The sequence below is a fragment of the Lygodium microphyllum genome, chromosome 5, assembly GCF_053477565.2.
Source record: "Lygodium microphyllum isolate KBCC chromosome 5, Lygodium_microphyllum_v1.1.10, whole genome shotgun sequence".
NCBI classification, from domain to species: Eukaryota; Viridiplantae; Streptophyta; class Polypodiopsida; order Schizaeales; family Lygodiaceae; genus Lygodium; species Lygodium microphyllum.
In genome coordinates, this window is record NC_141139.1 from 100,311,592 (window position 1) to 100,331,772 (window position 20,181).

A 20,181-nucleotide genomic window follows, 5' to 3' on the forward strand; every position below is an offset into this window, starting at 1 on the left:
GTGTCAGGGAACGCTATTCCTTTCCTTTGTAATGACATCCAGAGTTCTATTGAACTCTCAGTGACAGCTTGTGTTCAACAACTATATGCTTTTTTCTATGAAGAATTGATACAATCCAAAGACCAATTGTATAAGGCAACCACAGAATTAGCCTCTGCTAAAGATACTCTTACTGATCTGTTTAAGTAGATGGAGTAGCAAACACAAATGATTGAGACCCAAGAGAATAAATATCTTCTTTGAAAACTCAGTTAGCAGAGGCTCAATCAGAGGTCACTAGAGTTTCGGAAGAGAAAGAGAAAATGTCCAAAGAAGCTCAAGAGTTTAAGACTCTTTTAGATACGAAACTGTCAGCTTTGCAGACTGCTCACAATACATTGAAATCCCAAGCTTCCCAGATTAAGCAGTTGCAGGACCAACTGGCGCAGTCACGGTCCATTCCTCCAAGCCCAAAATATTCCTATGATTCCTTCTATATCTCAGCAGGACTTGGCAGTTCTCTAGAGACAGGCCACATTATGTCCGTTATTTCAAGATAAAGTGAAAATATTGCAGTCCAGGATGTTTGTTATGGTCTACATTTGAGCACTTTCAGGAGTATATTCCTCCGGACCATTCCTTCTTTGTCCACTATCAGTTGCAGAAGTTGGCCTTCTATATGAAACTCTCAACGATGGATCTTCCTCTTCTAGAGGATGATTGGAGTGGGGCTTGGTCTTCTGATTTGCCGACAGAAGTTGTCCGTATGGTCTTTGAAGATTCTGTAACGACGGATACCATGTTGCTGTCTTATATGTATCTACGAGGTAATCTGTTAATTTCAAATGATGTGGATCTGGCTTGGTATGTGGGGGATGTGGTTTTACAAGCTGCCTTATATGTCAACTATTTGTAGTTAAGGATAGATGACATGTTCCAGTGCTATTCTTCTAAAGTGGCTACTTGCCCTGACACTTCATGGCATTCAATGATTGATTCTGTAGTCCTGAACCAACGTCAGAATACAACTTTTACTTATGTGCAAAGCACTAACCAATTGAGGGTGGATCTCCTAGCTTATCTTTCCAAGAACCATACATTTGATTTATCCTTCTTTGATGCCTACCATCGACGATCTATTTTAGGTCCCTCTGTTCCTAGCTTATTGTACTACCAACAAATGCCCCATCGTTATGATGCTTATTTTTCCCTTTATAAATCCCACTCAGCAGGCTATCTTACCTCTCCTTTTCCAACCTCAGGGTTTTCCTCAAATTCTAATTTTTACCTATTGTTCTTTCATTGAAGATCGAGTTTTTTCCCCTTCTTCTGCCATGTCTTTCTCCATCTATCTATATACCTTCTACTTTTCCTGCTTATCAATTGATACCTTTCCTAACTGATTCGCTTAAATTTTCAGTCACTCCTTTAACTTATTCCTCATTTTATGATTTTGCCTACCCATATCTTCATTCTCTTTTACTTATTCCACTTCCATCTCCTGTCACTTCTATTTCTCAACCCCCTCGGTTAGTTAGTGGGTACGAAGGATTTGATGACCAGATTCCAAGAAGAAGAGGATGGAGCTCAACTGATTCTCTTACGGGACCACAGATTAATTGGCCATTAATTCCAGGGGACTGGACAACTGCTAGTCAAGCATACCAGAATTACCTTCATTTTTCTCAACAATAGTCACAATCTCTAGATCCTTCAGTGAGATTGACAGCTCATTTTGCTTGGTACTTAGCATATATGCATAGGCATTCCCATAACGATCAAAAGGCCATTCCAAAGCTTTGTATGAATGTCAATGTGAACATTGATTCCCAACAGTTGGATGTTCTATATTTTCATGCCCTATGTCTACCTAGCAGATACCTTTTTTTACCTAGAAAGAATATGCTGCCTTCAATTCTTTTAAAATCCTCCTAAGACATTTGTGGATGAGTCCTTCTCTATGGATCGCTTTCGTTATCACCAAGCCTTCAAGAGGCATCACCTTCATTGATGCCTTTGCAATGTATTTTGGATGATTCTTAATGATATATATCTCTCTTTTTGGAGGTTTCATTCAGATGGTTGTTTTGTGTTTAGTGTTTGTGTTGTGGATTAATCTTATGTGATGAGATTGTGGTGGTTTCCTATTCGATTTGCTTTCGAGAGATACATTTTTGGAGAATTGCAGTGATGGTAATGCTGGTTAGATAGTTCGAGATGATGATGAAGAAACCTCTTATATCCTTTACAAATTTGTTATGACTTTTTATTGATTATCAGATGTGAGAATGAATAACAAAGTTTTCCTTTAAAAGTATTCTTTTCTAGAGATAAAGGTGATAAGTTGGGGTCGTGGTGGAGTGATTCTTGAAAATACTACAGAAGATTAAATTGAGCTCTTTAGTGAACTTACATTCTTTATTTCCTTAGGTCGCGAGGGCGCTTCCTTTCTAAGTATAGGGATATGTTGAGAGTGGAAAAAGACTGAATTTCTGACTGATTTTTGTTGTTTTTGAGGTCTGAATGATTGATTTTTTATGGATTTAGAGTGATGTATGATTGTTAATGAAAGGGTTTGAGAGTATTTTGAATGATATTGATTATGTTTTGGAAGCTCATGATGATTTTTAGTGAAAATATGAAGCTCTGTGATGATCTGATAGGTTCTGTTGAGGTTCTGATTGGTTCTGATACGTTCTGTATAGCCTCTGTTTTGTTCTGATTTTTTTCTGTATGAAGCATTGATCGATGAAGTTTGAAATCTTTTGAAAGCTTATTGAATAGTTTTTGATAGTTTGGAATGGTTTTAGTATGAGTTATGAGGATTTGATGTTCTCTGATGACCTTCTGTAACCCTCTGTAGACCTTCTGTAAAGCTTTTGTATTTGCTCTGTCTCTGTTCTGTATCTGCTCTGTTCCTGTTCTGTACTGTTCTATAGATCTTCTTTAAGTGTTCTGTAGAATGTATGTGTGACTTTGGGAAAGTTTTCTAACTTTGGGAAAAGATGAATCTAAGTTCAAAAGAGCTAAAACAAATGGAAGAAGCAGCTACTGAAGACTGAAGAGAAGACTGGAGTGACAGTGACAGTAGTGAGCTATAAAGAGACACTGTAGTGGCTCTGGTGCCTCTTCACATCAGAAATACCTCTTGGGAGGTGCATCCACGACCTAAGAAGGATTATTGAGAGTCATTATTAGAGCATTGTAGTGAGGAGATGATGTACTATTGAGAGAGAGAGAGAGAGAGAGAGAGAGAAAGAGAGAGAGAGAGAGAGAGAGAGAGAGAAATAGCCAATTCTATCAAAACAGTGTGACTGTATATGAGAGATTGAGAGAGAGGAAATTATGAAGACATTGAATATGAATACTATGTGATTGATTTCCATTCAAAAATGGTGTATTCCTTTATATTCATTGTTCTATTGAAGGATTCTGTGAAGATGTTGAAGATTATGGTTGATTCTATCGAATCCGTGGGAGATATCTACTATGATGCTGCGTAAAGATTTGCTATTTTCTTTGTTTTGATCATCAAAAGAATGAAATAAAAGCTTGTTGATGTTACAAGATAGATTTTCTTGCAGTAGAATTCCCTTTTCCTTGGTGTTCCTCTTGGGGCTCCAGATGAATAGAATGCTAGTGGTTTGGGACTGTGTGCTTAGCCATTGGAGATGGTGCACGACAATGAGTCTGACCAAGACAAGGAGATGCACATGTGAGAATGCCCATGGAATAAAAGTCACTATAACTGAGCCACATTACACTTTTTGATGTGGTTGCAATGATAAAAGTTCCCTAAAATTTAGGGAGTTACTATTTTTGGACCCCAGAATCTGTTCGCGTCATTATCTTCGTTTTTGCACAAGGATTTGGTCTGTGCCAAGGTCAAATTTCGCACCGAACATGGAGAATTTTAGACCGGAAGATTTAAACGGAAAAATTGTTACATGTATGCCATGTGGCACAATTTCCCAAAAGAGAGAGAGAGTATTAAAAAAAACGTAATAGGCATAAGGGGTAGATCTGAGAATGAAGTTTTGAGGAGTTAAGGGCAGATTGCTGCAATTTCATCAGCTATGGCGAGTACTTCTTCGTCTCTAACTCATGTACGGAGATAGAGCTTGCTCTCTCTGGTCAACTCTCTCTCTATTCTCAGAAAAAATGGTCTGCATGATGGGCTGATTCCATCGAAGGTACACTTCTATGTTTTCTTTGCACTTTCGCTGAGGCAAGAGCCTCACTGTCCAGGTTCAGGAGCAACTGTTGGCTTCTCCAATGCAGGAACTAAAGAAAGTAATGACCATGCTACACAGGAACACGGTTTTTCAGCTCTGATTTAGTGCTGTTCTGGACATGTTGGATAGTAAGAACAGTGAATTCAGAGATCTGCAGACTACAATTCTGCACATGAATCATTGAGTTTTAGTCATAGAAAATGCTTTCCTAAAAGGGATGTTGATCTGGTCATGCTGTACTATTCTTATCCAGATGGGATTTACTCAGAAAAGATGAAAACCAACTGTTCACAAGTTATGTATTTTGGAACATTTCATTTTTGTAATTTTCCATCTTTTAATTGATAAAGATTTACCGAGAGGGGCTCGGTCTTCGGGGCCAATCTGGTGTTGAGCAAGGGAGTGAGGTCTCTGTTTGTGTGTGTGAAAAGACTAGGTGTTAATTGAAGAAACTACCGCTTTATGTGAGTCATAGACCGGTTTCAGGGCTCCAGTACTTGGCGGCTGGGTATAGTCTCCAAGCTGACCACTGCGCACGACCCAGCCTCAATGATGAAAATCATGTCCTACATCCCGGCCTCATATAAAAGGTGACGGCCTTGGCTGACTACCTACCAGCAAAACTCCCCCCACGAGATACATCCAAGGCTGGGTGCCACACAACGGAGAATACGGCAGGCTCCTCTCCACACGAGTTGTGCCGCCTCGCAAGACCAAAGGCAGTGCTTTGGGGTTTCCAAGTGCTACTGTGGGCAACGCTTACACCCTCCATCCTGTTGCATCTAGGCAAGCCAACTCCTAACCACTAGACCTCCATGTGCCAAAAGCCAAAGGAAATACGACACCCTCCTCGGTCTCCAGGTGTTCCACAGGCGACGTTAGAAAGTCTGATGGAAGGCATCCGTGATGCTGTGCTCCGCCTAGTATCTGCTACGTGAAGGTGTCCAATCCATGTCCTCCTACATCAATACATGTCTACCAATCTTGGCTGTGTACTCCAAGAACCTCAGTGGCTTCTTGGCGACCACAGTGGCTAGCTATAACCACTCTCCAGGGTCCCACTCCAGCTCATCAAGTAGCATGCTCTTCCATATCTAGAGGCGCCACTCCCGGAACTCCTCCCAGGGCACATAAGAGTTGAGACGCCAGGTCTTCCCCTGGAGACCAATCATACAAACCCTCCTCCAAGGAAGGATACCAATTTCCTCATCTTGTTGCCCTCTGTCAAGGATCAAACGCCCCCCATCTTGCACGGTGAAGAAAATCCCGTGGGGGGCACTGCCCACTCTACCTTTCACCTGTAAGGGGATACCTCCCGGTGAGAATCTAGCGGCCCACACCTCACAAGGCTCCACCGACTCTCGGATCGGGGGGTCAAAAGCCACTCCTGAGGGATCACTGAGTCAATCTCCCTTCTCCTCACCTCAACTCCTCGCTAACAACCTGATGCCCACTGCAACACCTCCTGATCCACCATCCTGTACACCTCCTGCCACGTCCTGATAGTATGAGCACGGCCAACCTCCCATCCAGCCCACTGGATGTAGGGGCACTCGCCAATTTGTATCCCGTCCCGATCTCTGACCTAGGGGTTCTAGACCACCGGTTGGCAGTCTATCTCCTCCCGGCATCCTAAGGTCCTCTGAATTAGGGCCTTACGGAGGCCCTGCCACTCCAGAAGTAGGCTGCGGAGGAAGAAAGATCTGGGTGGCGCGATCTGGGCAGTCATGAAAATCCATCTCAAGGATGGCCTCCAAACACCACCAAGACTTGGTCTGCACTCTTGGAGACCCTCCTGCAAAAGAACCTTCTAGGTCTGCCCTCTTGGTGTGACCCCTCGAACTACTAGCTTGCCCAAAAGGGCTAGGCTCTAGAACTCTGGGTCGATGATCCCAAGCCCTCCCTCAAATCGATGCCAAATGATGGTTGCCCACACCACCTTGGCCCGAGAATCCGTGGAACCGTCTGAGCCGGCCCAGAGAAAATTCCACACTAGGCGGCGAAGTTGAACCACATAAGACGAGCAAAAGCACCAACACGAGGCTGTGTACCAAGCTGTCGCTAGAAGGACCTAGTTGACCACCAGGGCTCAACCCGCTAAGGAAAGGTGGACAGTACTCCAGTAGGTCAGCTTCCGCCTAATAGAGTCGAGAACTGGAAGAAACTGTTGGGCAGGAGTAATGTCGAGCCCCACCTCGAACCCTAGGTATCGAATGATCTGCTGTCCCCTGCACACCCATTTGAACCCCAAGTAGGCGCCCACTCCGTGCTAGAGTCCGGGTCTGTAAGAAAACCAATCAACTTTCGCCAGTTGATTTTCGCTCTAGCTACAGTGCAAAACACCTCCAGAGCTAGTCTCACTCTCTCCAACATCAACTTATCATCCTCTATGTAAAGGGAGGTATCATCTCCATCTCCTCCCTCACTGAAAGTCGAAGGCCACATAGCCCACTCACACGTGATTGAAGGAAGAAGAACATCACCTCTGCAAAGAGTAAGAACAGATATGGGGCAAGAGAACAGCCCTGCTGGACAGATCTCTCCAGCTGAAAATCCTCTCCCCTCCTGCCACCTATGAGAACCTTGCTAGTGGCCGATCTATAAAGTGCAGAAACCCCACAAATCCATGTCTGGGGGAAGCCCAACCATACTGTCCTCTAAGAAGTCCCAGTCAACCCTGTCATAGGCCTTCTCGAAGTCCAGGAGGAGTACAGCCAATCCCTAATCACTGTACTAGCCCACTCGGTCACCTCGAAGAAGGTTAAAACATTGTCTAAGATACTCCTATCCTGGACAAAACCTATATGTGTCATGAATGATGTCTGGAAGCACGAGGCGGAGTCGACTACTAATCATCTTAGCCAATGCCTTATAGGCCACTGACAACAAGGTGATCGGTCTCCACTGGGATAGCTCCAACTGGTCTTCCCCTTTGGGGAGAGAGACTGACAAGACCTGCCGATAGACTCCCTGGTATCCATCCTGAGCTGAAAATCTACTGAAAGGCCAGCAGTAGTTAGGGAGTCCTTCACCACCCCCTAGTAGGTAGTGAAGAAGGCCTTAGAAAGACCATCCTCAACCGGGCATTTCTATCCATCCTGTGCATGGAAAGCCTCCGCTAATTCCTTCTCTGTGAAGGGGTCTAGGAGGGAGCGTCCCATCTCCTCTGTGACGAGGGATGGAATGCAGTCCCAAACCTGCTGTCTACAACGCTGTCCTCTAGCTGAGACTGCCTCTTGCTGAAAAAGGTGTCTGTAGTAGTCAGTGGCGATCTCCATCACCTCATCTGGGCTAGAACGAATCCTCCCATACTGATCACAGAGGCTGCGAATCTGATCTCCTGAGGTGCTGCTGATGATGTGAAAGAGCTATGGGGCATGCCAGTGCGCTTTGGCGCAGGCTTAGAAGGTGAACTCCATTCCCCCATTGTGGCTCTTGGCCGACCATGGGGACAATAGATGCTCCAGGCGGTACCACTAGGGTGTCTATCAACCAGGCTGAGAGGCGTGACTCTGTACACTGGTAGAAGCGGGCAGCCTATGCGAGGGGCCACTCGATCACATCCATTGGTGAACTCCACTGTGGAGGGGCTCGAAAAATAATGCTCAGATGTGGGACCTTGGCTCCAGCCCACCAGTTAATGTCCATCATGCACCCTAGCCACTACTGGGAAAAGAGTGCTAGTCCTCCTTCTCCCATCCACTGGGAGACGTGATCTGCAACTTGGCCCCTCAAATCCTCCTCTATCTGTGTCATCCTCCAGTTTCCTAAATGAGAGGTCTAAAAGAAGAAAGCATAGTGTGGTCCATCCGGTGGTGCTAGTAAATGGACCTTGCCGCTCCTTGACTTGCAAACCACGACGATCTCCACCTCCAGAGGTAGTGGACACTCTCCACGCTCCGTAACTCTCAAGTAGGACCACGAACCACTACAGAAAAACTCCTGTGGGAGCAACTACGCCTGTCTGGGGACAGTGTGACGGGCGGCTGGGTCAGATGAGCTAGTGGTTGTGTGGGGAGAGGGGGGCTAGGCTGCTGGTGAGAAGATATGGGCGTATGAGGCTCGTCACCCCCTGTGGGGAGGGGGGGGATGGGTTGGGGGGGTGCGTCACATGTACTGGGTGAGAATTAGTGGGACTGATCGGCGGGGGAGATGGTGGGGAGGAGGAAGATTGAGGGATGGTGGAGTGATCGGAGGTATGAGGCGGGTGTGAGGGGGGCAGGTGGTACTAGAAGGGGGAGGCTGTGGGATAGGGTCGGAGGGGGATCCATGAGGAGGGGGTGGGTGTAGGGGCTGTGGGATCTCGGGTGGGGTAGCCTGTGCTGCCTCCGTGGGTGGTGGAGGTGGAGGTCTGTGATCCTACTGGGTGGGACACGCTGGGGGGTGCTACGGGGTGCTTTGCAGGTGGTCCGTCACATGCCCACCTGCTCTCTACTACTGTGGCTGTGTCTAAGGGGTTGACTAAGGCCCCCTTGCCATCTCGGAGGGGGGCACAGCACACCACGGGAGGGCAGGCGGGTTGCTCGATTGAGTGGTTGAGCTATGTGCCTTTGGCCTTTGATCGATAATCGTCATCATAATGGCCAATCTTTTGACAATATTGATATCTTTTTAAGTACATTCTGCCACCTGGATCTGAGAGAAGATTGGGAGTTCCTTATGACTCACTGGCTTGATTTTGGGTTTGATTTCGTTTGTTATTTGAATTTTGGTTTTGGTTATATTTTCTCTTCCCAACCCCGTTCCTCCCGTCGCGCTGTTGCTGCCGCCGTCACATCCCAGTGCTACCCCTCCGTTTCTCCCGCCCTGTCCCCCCCATGGCACGCTGGACCTCTCCCTCTTGCCAGGCAATCCCCCCCTTCCGGTAGGCCCCCACACTGCCCCCGCCTCCCTCGCCCTGTGGCCCCCATCCTGTCGCAATAGGGGCAATGGCATGGTCAGACCCACACTACCACTAGTCAGCTATCACAGTCGGCTTCATTCTCAATGCCAGAGCGCTTGTCTAATTGGTCTACAGAGACTCACCTTGTCTCTTTAGTAACATCCAAGGATTCGAGTCTCGTCCACATCTACGAGTTATCTTTTGACAAGGTAATTGCACAATCCCACTCTTTGTAGCCGAGCACTCCTCCTATTTGGATTGTGGACAATAGAGCTACACATCCCATAACCCCCATCCTAGAAAATTTTTCTTACCTAAGCCCCTGCAACCGGGCGTGTCCAAGTAGAGAATAACTCCTCCTATTTGGATTGTGGACAATAGAGCTACATATCCCATGACCCCCATCCTAGAAAAATTTTCTTACCCGAGGCCCTACAACCGAGCATGTCCGAGTAGAGAATAACTCCTTGGTCAAGATTCTGGCTCACAATCATGTCACTTTTGCTACTGACCAAGGCCTGGATCTCACTACCCTAAATAATGTCTACCATGTCCCCCAGCTTGGGGTAAACTTTTTGTCTATTCAACAGCTATGCCAATTGGGGTGAGTGGTCTTCTTTACAACGACCATAGTCAAGGTCCTTGACTCTTAGACTAGTTACTGATTGCTAGCAATGAGGCATAGCCTAGTGACCTTTACCATAAGACCCAGTTTCTTTCCTAGCCAACAGTTGAGGGCTTTATTGCAGTTTTCTCCTTTTTTTTCCGTTTATAGTAATGATGCTATCGATATTGTTGCCTCCTCCTTTGCTAACTACAATGATGATAATGATGATGTGACTTGATTCAATGATGCTCAGAATGATAATATGTTAGGTAGTCTGGTCCAAGGTGATCTATTTCAGGCGCAAAATGGATAACAACACATGGAGGCCAAGACATATTGATGAAGGGGAGGATAAATCAATACAATTAGAAGCAAGAGCATGACAAGATAGGTTTCATAAGGAGACACATTGAAAGTAGGTACATGAGCACCACTCAAAAATGAAGGTAGAGAGATCTTAAAGGTAGTGCCTATAACATACTCCCCTTACAAAAAAACATAGTATTATAGTAGTCTATGGTTAAAGATGATATAGCTAGTCCCTTTTAAGTCAAATAAAGAAAGACTATACATGTCCATCAAGTCGCACTTTTTTGGTATAGGCAAGCTCTAAAATCCCTAGTGTGGTGTATGGTGTGACATGCGGTGTCTAGAAGGGAACTGTAACTAGTGTGAATGAGAATAGTAATGCAACAGAAGAATTGGGTGGGATGGGTGGGTTTTCAAATTGAGTTGTAAATAATGTGGATGCGGATATATTAAATTGATTTTGTTGATTTAATGATGGAAATTGAAATGATAATAATGCGGAATGCATTGAAGATGAAACACCAAACTCATTTTGACTTTGAGAAGCATAATTCAAGGAAATGAAAAGAAGAGTTATCAATCTTTTTCTTATAATCACCTCTTTGTGTATTATCATACAATAATGGATCTTTAAGAGGACTTTTTCCACGATCAACATATGGCACTCTTAACTTCTTCATGATCTTTATCAAAATGCTACAAAGGAGGAGAAGTGAAAGAGGAAGAAGGACCGAAAGTAGAAACTTATGTATCTTGCACTCGAGTAGATGGAAGAGTTAGAAAGAAATAGATGGATCTCTTTCTCCAAGAGAAGGGCCCATCCTTGATGGAGGTCTCAACAGCCCTACAACATCATCAGATTTATGCGCAACATCTAACGAGAAAGAATCGTATACACCTTCATTGAGTAGCTATTGCCGAATTGCTATTCTTCGGTCAAGCTCTTCAATCTTCTTGGCTCTATAAGCCATGATCAACTACACCTCCTCATCTATAATAGAATAGACTCGTATCTCTCCAAGGTAGTCAAAAGTAGCTGCACCCATGTTGAAACCTTGAAGAATAGGTGTGGAATCCACTCTTGCTCAGCATAGGCTACTTTGGAGACTGAGTTGGTGTGGAAGTGTTTGATGTCATCTTTCTCTGTAGTTCCTATTTCTACTTTCTATCAATGGGATAACATTAGACATTGTTGTACTCTACTATAGTCCCATTGTACAATTATTCTTAACATTATTTTATAGAACATTGACTTATTTTAATGTTAACTTCACATTACTCATGAGATAACATTTGACATGGATGTACTCTGGATTTTGGTGTCTCTCTCTCTCTATGTGGCAAGTGGTTGCCCTTCTCCAACCGTTACCACCAATTGGAGCAAATACCAATTGTTCTACTCCTTGAATCAGGTTTTATGGTCCGGTCTGTGACCCCCGGATGATTTTGGTATCCCCTAGAGTGATCTCGTAGTTCTTACAAGATGGGGTCAATGGAGTCGATCCATGGATCTTCTTTTTGCTACATCATGCTCAAGTAGTTGAAGAGAGAGAGTTCATCAAGCTGTTTGCAAGGGCCAGCTCGCTTCTCTTCCTTGAGGATCCCTACAAGATCCAGGAGAGAGAGTTAGAGATGGAGAGGACCTCTCTGGATATGGGGAAGTTAACAAAGTATGCAAGATATTTTGAAGATATTGGCACAGCACATGTACTTGACATACTCAATGGACTAGCCAGATACCCTTCAGCAAGTGCCTTCACATGTTAACCCCCATCAACATGGTGCTAACATAGTGACTATGCACTTACCTCTCCAATGCTTATACCTCATATCCAAAACCTCAATCTCTCCACACCACATTGGGCCTTTAAGTGGGAGGTTGTTGGGTGTAAAGTCCCTTAATCTCCATGTATAAACTTATACAAGTGTGAACACACCCTTATTTGTACCCTAACATATAACTACATTTTATTCTTTATGTACCGTGACAAGCTAGTTCACTCATCTTGTGTGACATTAATGTGACATTAAATATCACTTTTAATGTCACATTAATGTCACATTTGGGAAATGTGACATTAATGTGACATTAAATATCACTTTTAATGTCACATCTTGGGATTCTCTCACTCTCACACTCAACACTGCTGCTGCTCCACTTTTAACTCGCAATACAAGACCTCATGGTATGCAGAGATAAGCAATGGCTCGCAGGATATGGGATCGACATGGACTATCTCCCCCCCATTTAGTATGACCTTGACTCTCCCTCCATACACCTCTTTCACATTAAGAGAAACCTGGTCATGCAACAAGATCTCTACTAGTTGTACATACAGCATACATGGATCTCACCCTATCAACCGCTTCCCTTGAAGATGTTATGCTACAGGGACCACTTTGTGATGACTATAGCAGATGGTTTCATTGAGAGACCTGGATACCTAGACGTATACATGCCACATGAGATGCGGGTAGCCATTGGCCAGCTCACGGCGTCCTCTTATCACCTTGTGATCGATACTAGAGAGCAGCCCACATCCCCAAAGCCAAGCAAATCTGCAGACCATGCCAGGAGGTGGAGAGTGAGAAGCACTACATCTACAAATGCAGGGCCTATAGCACAGTCTGGGCAAGATACCCAATACTATTTAGAGGACACAAATCCTTCAAACTAGTCATGGAATCCCAAGACCAGTGCCACTTGGGCAAATTCCTAGTTGAGATTCAAACACTCCGCACATCATTACTACATGCAGGCACTCTGCGACTGCACATGTGTGTATATGTGCAACATCTATGCATGTGTGCGTGCACCTGTATATATATGTGTGTGTGCACCCATATAAAACCTTCAAATCAAGATTATGACCTTGTTATTAGCACGAAATCTCATAGATAAAACATGCACCTTTGAGGAACGAAACCCGTGACACAAAATTGCTATATCTTCAGAGCCTGTGTTATCCAAAATACCGACCATTTGTTCACCAGCTGAATTTGGAATTATCACCATTGTCCAATCAAAAATTTCTGCAACCATAGCTCGCAATAAAATACCATGCATTAAGAAAACCAAGAGGTATTGAAGATCAAACATAATGTGTACTAAGTACATGATTCTGCATTATAATTTTTACACATAGACAATTGTTGCTTTTTTTTCCCAATTAATTCTGCACTAGCAGCAAAGAATCTATTAAAAATTTTACCCAATGACATGCTTTAAATGCCTAAAAATAGGGCACTTCATTAGAGATTTCCCAGAAACAAAACATGCAGAATCCATACCCCAACAAAATGCATCCAAACCTAACGATGATGGTTTTCAGACTCTAAAACAGAACGGGTAATAACAAAAATCAGAAAAACTCAGTCAACCAAAAGCATACAAAGCAAAAGAATCACACTAAGTATGCCCTACTGAATTAGGTCCCGCCAGAAAACTTTGATGGATCACAAGAAAAGGGAGAAATAAGTAACCCCAAAAACATCACATCAGATTCTGATGATGATTAGGTAATTGTTGAAGAACGACAACCTTGAACAGTATCATCTTCATCATTTAAAATGGACCTCCAGTTCAGGATTGAAAATGTCTTCGCACTTCACTTTCCATAGCATTCTGGCCAGAAGCTGGCTCCTAAACTCAAAGAGTTATATTGAGCAATGGTCCCACCAACTTGCTGCTCCACACAGGTAGGTGTAGCTGAGACTTCATTGTCTTGATCATGTACTCTCCTCGCCATGCATGCATGTACAAGATTCAATGGGAAAATTTGTGTGCACTTTTCTTAAGCCAAAGATCGCAGCAACTTCAATATAAATAATCAGCTCATCCCATTTTCGTACATACCAAGGACATTGGCATTAATTATACTGGGTTTACAAACAACTATCAGTTCTTCTTCTTTGCAGTAGAATAATGTAATGTTGGCTTTATAGCTCTTACTAAGCCTACAATTGCACAAATTTTCACCCTTAGCCTATTTAAAACTACAGAAAAAAGCTCCCATGTCTAAATGAGCTACCAGCAGCGCACATCACCTGTGCAGCCAGACATGAGCTACCTGAGCCTGATGTAGGGAAATCAGTCAAGAAACATGGCAAAACACAGCCAGCCACACATTAGATTTGTGTCTAGCTTCTGGCCACAGCTTGGCTCTTGCCTCTTTATTTCCCAGGAAACTATTAAGTGGCATCTTACCAATCATCACCAAGGAAACTACACTCTTTACAATTCCAATAGATGAAAGCAAAAGAAGTTATTTGCTCAAGGAAGATGTTCAGTACAAGGCTAAAATAATGACAAATCCAGGGATCAGGAATGCTAAACCATACGGGATTTCCCTAAGTGAAAGATGTTGCATTAGCTTTTTTGTGAGCAATGGTCCCAGCAACTTCTTGCTACCTACAATAAGGTTAGTATACGCCCTATTGTCCCAAGCATATGCTCCTCTTGCTGTGCATGTATAAGATCGATGTAAAACTTTATGCACACTTCTCTTAATCCTAAAGATGAAACACGTTTTGTCATTTTTTTTAAATCAGCTCATCTGGATTCTACCTGTACAAAATGATATTAGAGTTATTCGGGAATGTTACACTAGCTTTACAAGCATATGTCACTTCTCTTCTACGTGAATGCACCTAGATAGGCATCAACCCTATTCTGTACTGTTTGAGTCATCACTCTTGACTAAGCCTTAATATCAATTGCAAGTTGCACAAACCTTGAACCTTATCCTAGTGTTGATATAGAGTTGACCTGCCATGTAAAATAATGCATTATTACTGAAACACATCAGCTATACATCATAAGCCTACCTACCATGTCTAATAATCAGCTATAAAAAAGTCACATGTACATCATAAGCCACATAAGCTAAATGCTACACAAATGGATGAGCGAGACGTATGTTAGATTTACTAGTTGCTACAAGAAATTTGTGTAGCTTTCTGCTATAAGCTGACCCTTGACCCTAACATGCTGTAGTAAGAAACAATCCCAACAACTTATCTTCTCTGTTTAGGAAGACGTAGGAGAGACCCCATTGTCTCCATCATGTACTCCTCTCACAATGCATGTAGACAATCCAATGCAAAATATTCTGCGCTTCTTTTAAACCAGTTTCAACGTTAAAAAATCGGCTCACCCAGTTAGCAACTATAGTGGTTAAAGCAAGTTAATCTTGGCTTTTGCCAACACAAAGTAAATAAAGGCATTGGCAATATTTAGATGTCACGTAAATCGAAGTGTAATGAATTAATCTGACATTTTAAACTCCATGACACTTGCTTGCCAATCTCACGTAAATTACAATGTTACTTACTCTATCCTTTTAATTTTCCATGTTAAATTTAATACGACATTTAAATTTCCATGACACTTCCTTGACAATGTCACGTAAATTAAAGTGTGCATTAATTCATCAGGCATTTTAATTTCCTTGCTAAATGTCAAATTAAATAATTCAAACTTAATTTACATAACGTCAGAAAATTTACATAAGCTTTACAAACAATTATCACTTCTTCTCTTTTTGCATGAGAACTAGCAAATCCATGGGAATTGGATCAATCTTCTACTTTCTGATAATTTCTTTCGCACTCTTTTTGTTTCGAGAAAGAAAGAAAGATATATTAATGTCTACTAAGGGAAAATTTGGCCTATGAGACACAACCGTGTACAATAATGATCATCACTGAGTATCGAAGTGTAACATACTGAGATGTCATTTGTGGTGGTAAGATGTGATCTGTAATGGTGATATACAATGTCAAGAGAAACTACAAAGGTATACAATAACGGGTAATGCGAGTACATTAGAGAGAGAGTGGGGGAATCTATGGATCCACTATGTAGCTAGATCTAGGGTAAAATAATCACTAACTCCATCTAGTCAGAATGGGGGGTAGAGTATGTCATACATCCATGAGGAGATAGTGTAAGATTAGTAGCTGGTCTGATCTCCCATCTCTGCCAGGTACTAATCGTGGCATCTGCAAATCTCCCTCATCTCTTGCTGGTGTAGCCTGTATGTCTGGTACCCTGGTCTCCATGGTTGGCGTGCTGCTCTAACGTCCTCAACTCTTTGGACTGTCAGCCCCCTCTGTGTCAGTATTGTGTGTAGTCACCGTTTGGAAGAAGTCAGTGAGCTGTGACTATCTGACTCCCCTCTGTCGTTCCATCCTGTAATGGTGATGTGCGGAACCTCTGGATCTTGATCAAGAATTGGCCGGCTCTAGTGACTCCTTGCCTAATCTGAGAGAAAAATGACCCTAAAAAGTGTGGGGTATCTGCCAGGAACCGTACGGTAGCCTCTTCATCTGCATACATAGTGCTCCTCACTCTCCATCTCCACCCAACACAGCCTACAGATCTGCTCTGCACAGGGGATACGAGTTGCTCTCCCTGTCTTGATCTCAAGCTGATGGGATGAGAGATACGTGCATACCAGAATGCCCACAAGTGGTGCTACCACCTTTGAAAATTTTGATCAAGAGAGCAAGCAAAGAGCCATATTGGCATTGTTTCTACACGAAGATAGGATAACTTGCAAGCTGAATCAACCACTGAGCTTGATTGCAATAGAACCTTCCTCCCGATGACCCTACCAAGGAGGATGACAACAAAATGTTTGCATCCGCAAAACTCTAGACAGAGGACTTACAAGAACACACTATGTGAACACTAGACAAAGGACTTACAAGAACATGCCATGTGAATATAGTGTAACAGAATGCTTAGGCAAATATGGAGGGCACAACGTGTACAACATTTACAATAACACAATCTGATGGATGCTCAGGAAAGGAAAGTGTAAAGAAATTAAGGGAAGATACAAAGGGGCAATGGACTTTATGTGCCAAGGACCAGGCCTAGTGGTGAGCTGATAGAGGATTCAAAGAGCCAGAAACAGCTCTAAAGGTATGACATAACCAAGATGGATCCAAAATGCAAAAGTAGCAATCTGCTAATGAGGACATGACAGCCTGCGAATGGCTGAAACAATGGCAGTAGTCCTCAAAGATGCAAAACGCAGGCTCCAACGGCAGCAACCGGCAGCACATCAGTGAAGGAAGGGTGGCCATGAGCAGTGGGCAGCAAAATGCAAGTGTTCGCAGCCTTAACCAGCAGCAGCATGATCCAAACCAGTAACATATCTGTCTGCACCAAGCATGGTCAGCAGCAGCTCTCTTTGGCGAAGATAAGGATGATAGCAATCAGGGCAGCAAGGGGTCACTGTGATGGCTGGGGTAGAAAATTCAGCAAGGGAGGGTGAGTGATGATAAGCTGGAAGGAAGACTGAAAAAAATGTGATTATAAGGGATGGAGGTGGCCAGCCCACGTCTGTCCTTTTATAGGATTTTTTGAGCTATTTGTCATGCCAAACTACCAAATATCTGTTTCTTTAAAATATCTCTTTTGGGGTTTAGCGTGAGAGACTGAGGGAAGCTCGACAAGCTGCCTTCGTCGTCAGCCGAAAGCGTGAAGCATGCTGTCATTCATTCGTCACATTCGACAGTTTGGAATGACACTGCAGCTCCCAGATATCACTGGATCAAGCAAAGCTTTCAGGCATCCACAAACGCGCCATGTCTTCTATCCAGGGTCATATCCTGGAGGTCACTGAGTGAGAGCATGGGAACTGCAACCCTGATCTGCAGTCCCCCTGTCCTGCGGCCCCTGCAGAGCACGCCTGTCTGCTGTGTCGTAGAACCCCTGCAGGGCATAGGAAGAGACAGTCACCCCTTGACCATAGAACTTCTTTGGCGGTTCCGCCCTCTGCCTCACGCACGAAAGACCTCCCCAGTCGACCTGCTCCGATGCCTCCATCCTATGTTGCACGTTCATACCACTAGCATTCGTTGCTCCCTCCGTCTGCAGCAACATTCCCCTCGGTATCACAGCAGCTACATTGGTAGCCCCCAGCAGTGACGCGCAATGGAAACCTCTGAAGCAGTTTGTGAGTGCCCCCCACTCAAACACCTTGCGCGTTGTCCTCTCTGAGGAACATCTCCTTTCTGTCTGTGCCACAAAACTAGAACTGAAAGAAACAGCAATCTATGGATAGGTCGTAGGACACTCCATCCAAGGCCCAGCTTCGGGATTGGCTTCACTCCACGCTACACATTGGCACAGCGCAGATTGCAAAGGCAATTCTCATAAGTCAGGGGATCTTCATAGTTCGACTCACCCCCGTGGATGCGGCCCACGAGCTAGTGGTGGATAGCTCACCTTATGCCTCCACAAAGGGGGTCATGTACATGGTTCCTTGGTATAGTGGCTTCACAGTGGAGGAGTTCGCACTCCACAACAGGTTTCCTAGACACCTGGTCACGCTTCTATTCCCCGGACTGGCGGTAGAGTATCATGAGTTAGTGGAGGACTTTGGATGGCTTTTCGGCACAGTTCTTCCTCCCTCCTTCGCAGATGCAGTGACAGCCATAGGAGTCCCGAAGGTACTGGTGGTTGTAAAAGATACAAAGAACATACCCAAGTTTCTTGAGATTGAGGCAAGCAGACACTCTTTCATGTAGCAGGTTATTGTGACAAGGTAGCTTGGCTAGTGCCTGCGATGCCATGACTTTGGGCATCAGGCAACAGACTGCACACGTTTCGGAGCCAAGGTGGCTCAGTCGGTAGAACCACAAGTGGATGCTGACGGTTTCACACAGGTCCAGCAACAACAGAGAAGGAGATGGCAAGGGGGGCCTTAGCTAGCCCCTCGGACAGCCACGACAGCAGAGAGCAGGAGGGCGCGCGATGGAGGGCCCCCGTCAGAACACCCCGCAGCACCACCACCCCTCCCCCCAATTCGTCCCACGCAACAAGATCACAGGCCTCCACCCCCACCACCCACTGAGGCGTCTCAGCCTGTCCCACCCGAGATCCCCCAGCCCCCATGCCCCCCCCCTCCCCTCATGGATCCCCCCCCGACCCTATCTCACAGCCTCCCCCTTCCGAGGCCACTCGCCCCCCCTCACACCCGCCTCATACGTCCGATTACCCCACCACCCCTTACTCATCCTCTTCCCCACCTTCTCCCCCGCCGATCAACCCCCCCGATCTTCACCCAGTACATGTGTCCCCCCCCCCCCCCAAATCCATTCCCCCCCTCCCCACAAGAGGTGACGAGCCTCACACGCCCATATCCTCTCCTCACCAGCAGCCCAGCCACCCCCTCCCCACACAGCCACTAGTTCAACTAGTCCAGCCGCTCGTCACACCTTCCCTCGACAGGAGCAATTGCTCGCCCAGGAGTTTTTCCGCAGTGGTCCGTGGTCTTATTTGAGATTTGCAGAGCGCAGAGAGTTTCCACTACCTCTGGAGGTGGGGATCTTCATGGTCCGCAAGTCAAGGAGTGACAAGGTCCATTTACTAGCACCACCAGATGGACCAAACTATGCTTTCTTCTTTCAGACCTCTCATTCAAGAGACTGGACAATGACATAGATAGAGAAGGAGGTGAGGGGCCAGATCGCAGACCACATCTCCTAGTGGATGGGAGGAGGACTAGCACTTTTTTCCCAGCAGTGGCCAGGGTGCATGATGGACATTAGCTAGTGGGCTTGAGCCGAGGTCCCACATCTAAGCATTATTTTTTAAGCCCCTCCACAGTGGAGTTCACCGATGGATGTGATCGAGGGGCCCCTCACACAAGCTTCCCACTTCTACCAGTGTACAGAGTTGCACCTGTCAGCCTGACTGATAGAAGACCTAGTGGTACCGCCTGGAGCATCTATCACCCCCATGGTCCACCCGAGAGCCACCATGGGGGAATGGAGTTCACCCTCCAAGCTTGCGGCTAAGCGCATTCCCATCCCCCATAGCTCTTCCTGTTAGGGCTTGAATTCCATCATCTACTTAGTACTATTTTATACCTTAGTACTAGCATACATGTAGAACCAGCATATGGAAAGTGACCTAAGATGTCATATGAAGCATTCAGGTTTTTACCTGACATTCAGGCGCCTTCCTGACAGTCAGGAGTTCGTGCCTTCTGTATTCCTGTGTGATGAGAAATGAGATATTCTTTAGGACAGCGCCAGATTCTGGTCGCTTATGTCTGGTTCTAACACTGTGTATCTGTGTCCTGAATATTCGTGATGTCTGTTTCAAGTTATTTGATCAGGAGTGAATATGATGATGATAAACTGTGTGA

General features: G+C 44.9%; 1 protein-coding gene across 1 annotated transcript in view; it reads right to left on the reverse strand.

Annotated features, from left to right (window-relative positions):
• LOC148036198 (uncharacterized) overlaps positions 1–20,181 on the reverse strand; it is a 139,523-nt gene that overhangs the window by 50,827 nt on the left and 68,515 nt on the right. Inside the window, exon 4 of the mRNA XM_087679102.1 lies at positions 12,924–13,045. Within this exon, the coding sequence (XP_087535228.1) occupies positions 12,924–13,028 (105 nt within the window). The 5' untranslated portion in view covers positions 13,029–13,045. The remainder of the gene's footprint in view (positions 1–12,923; positions 13,046–20,181) is intronic.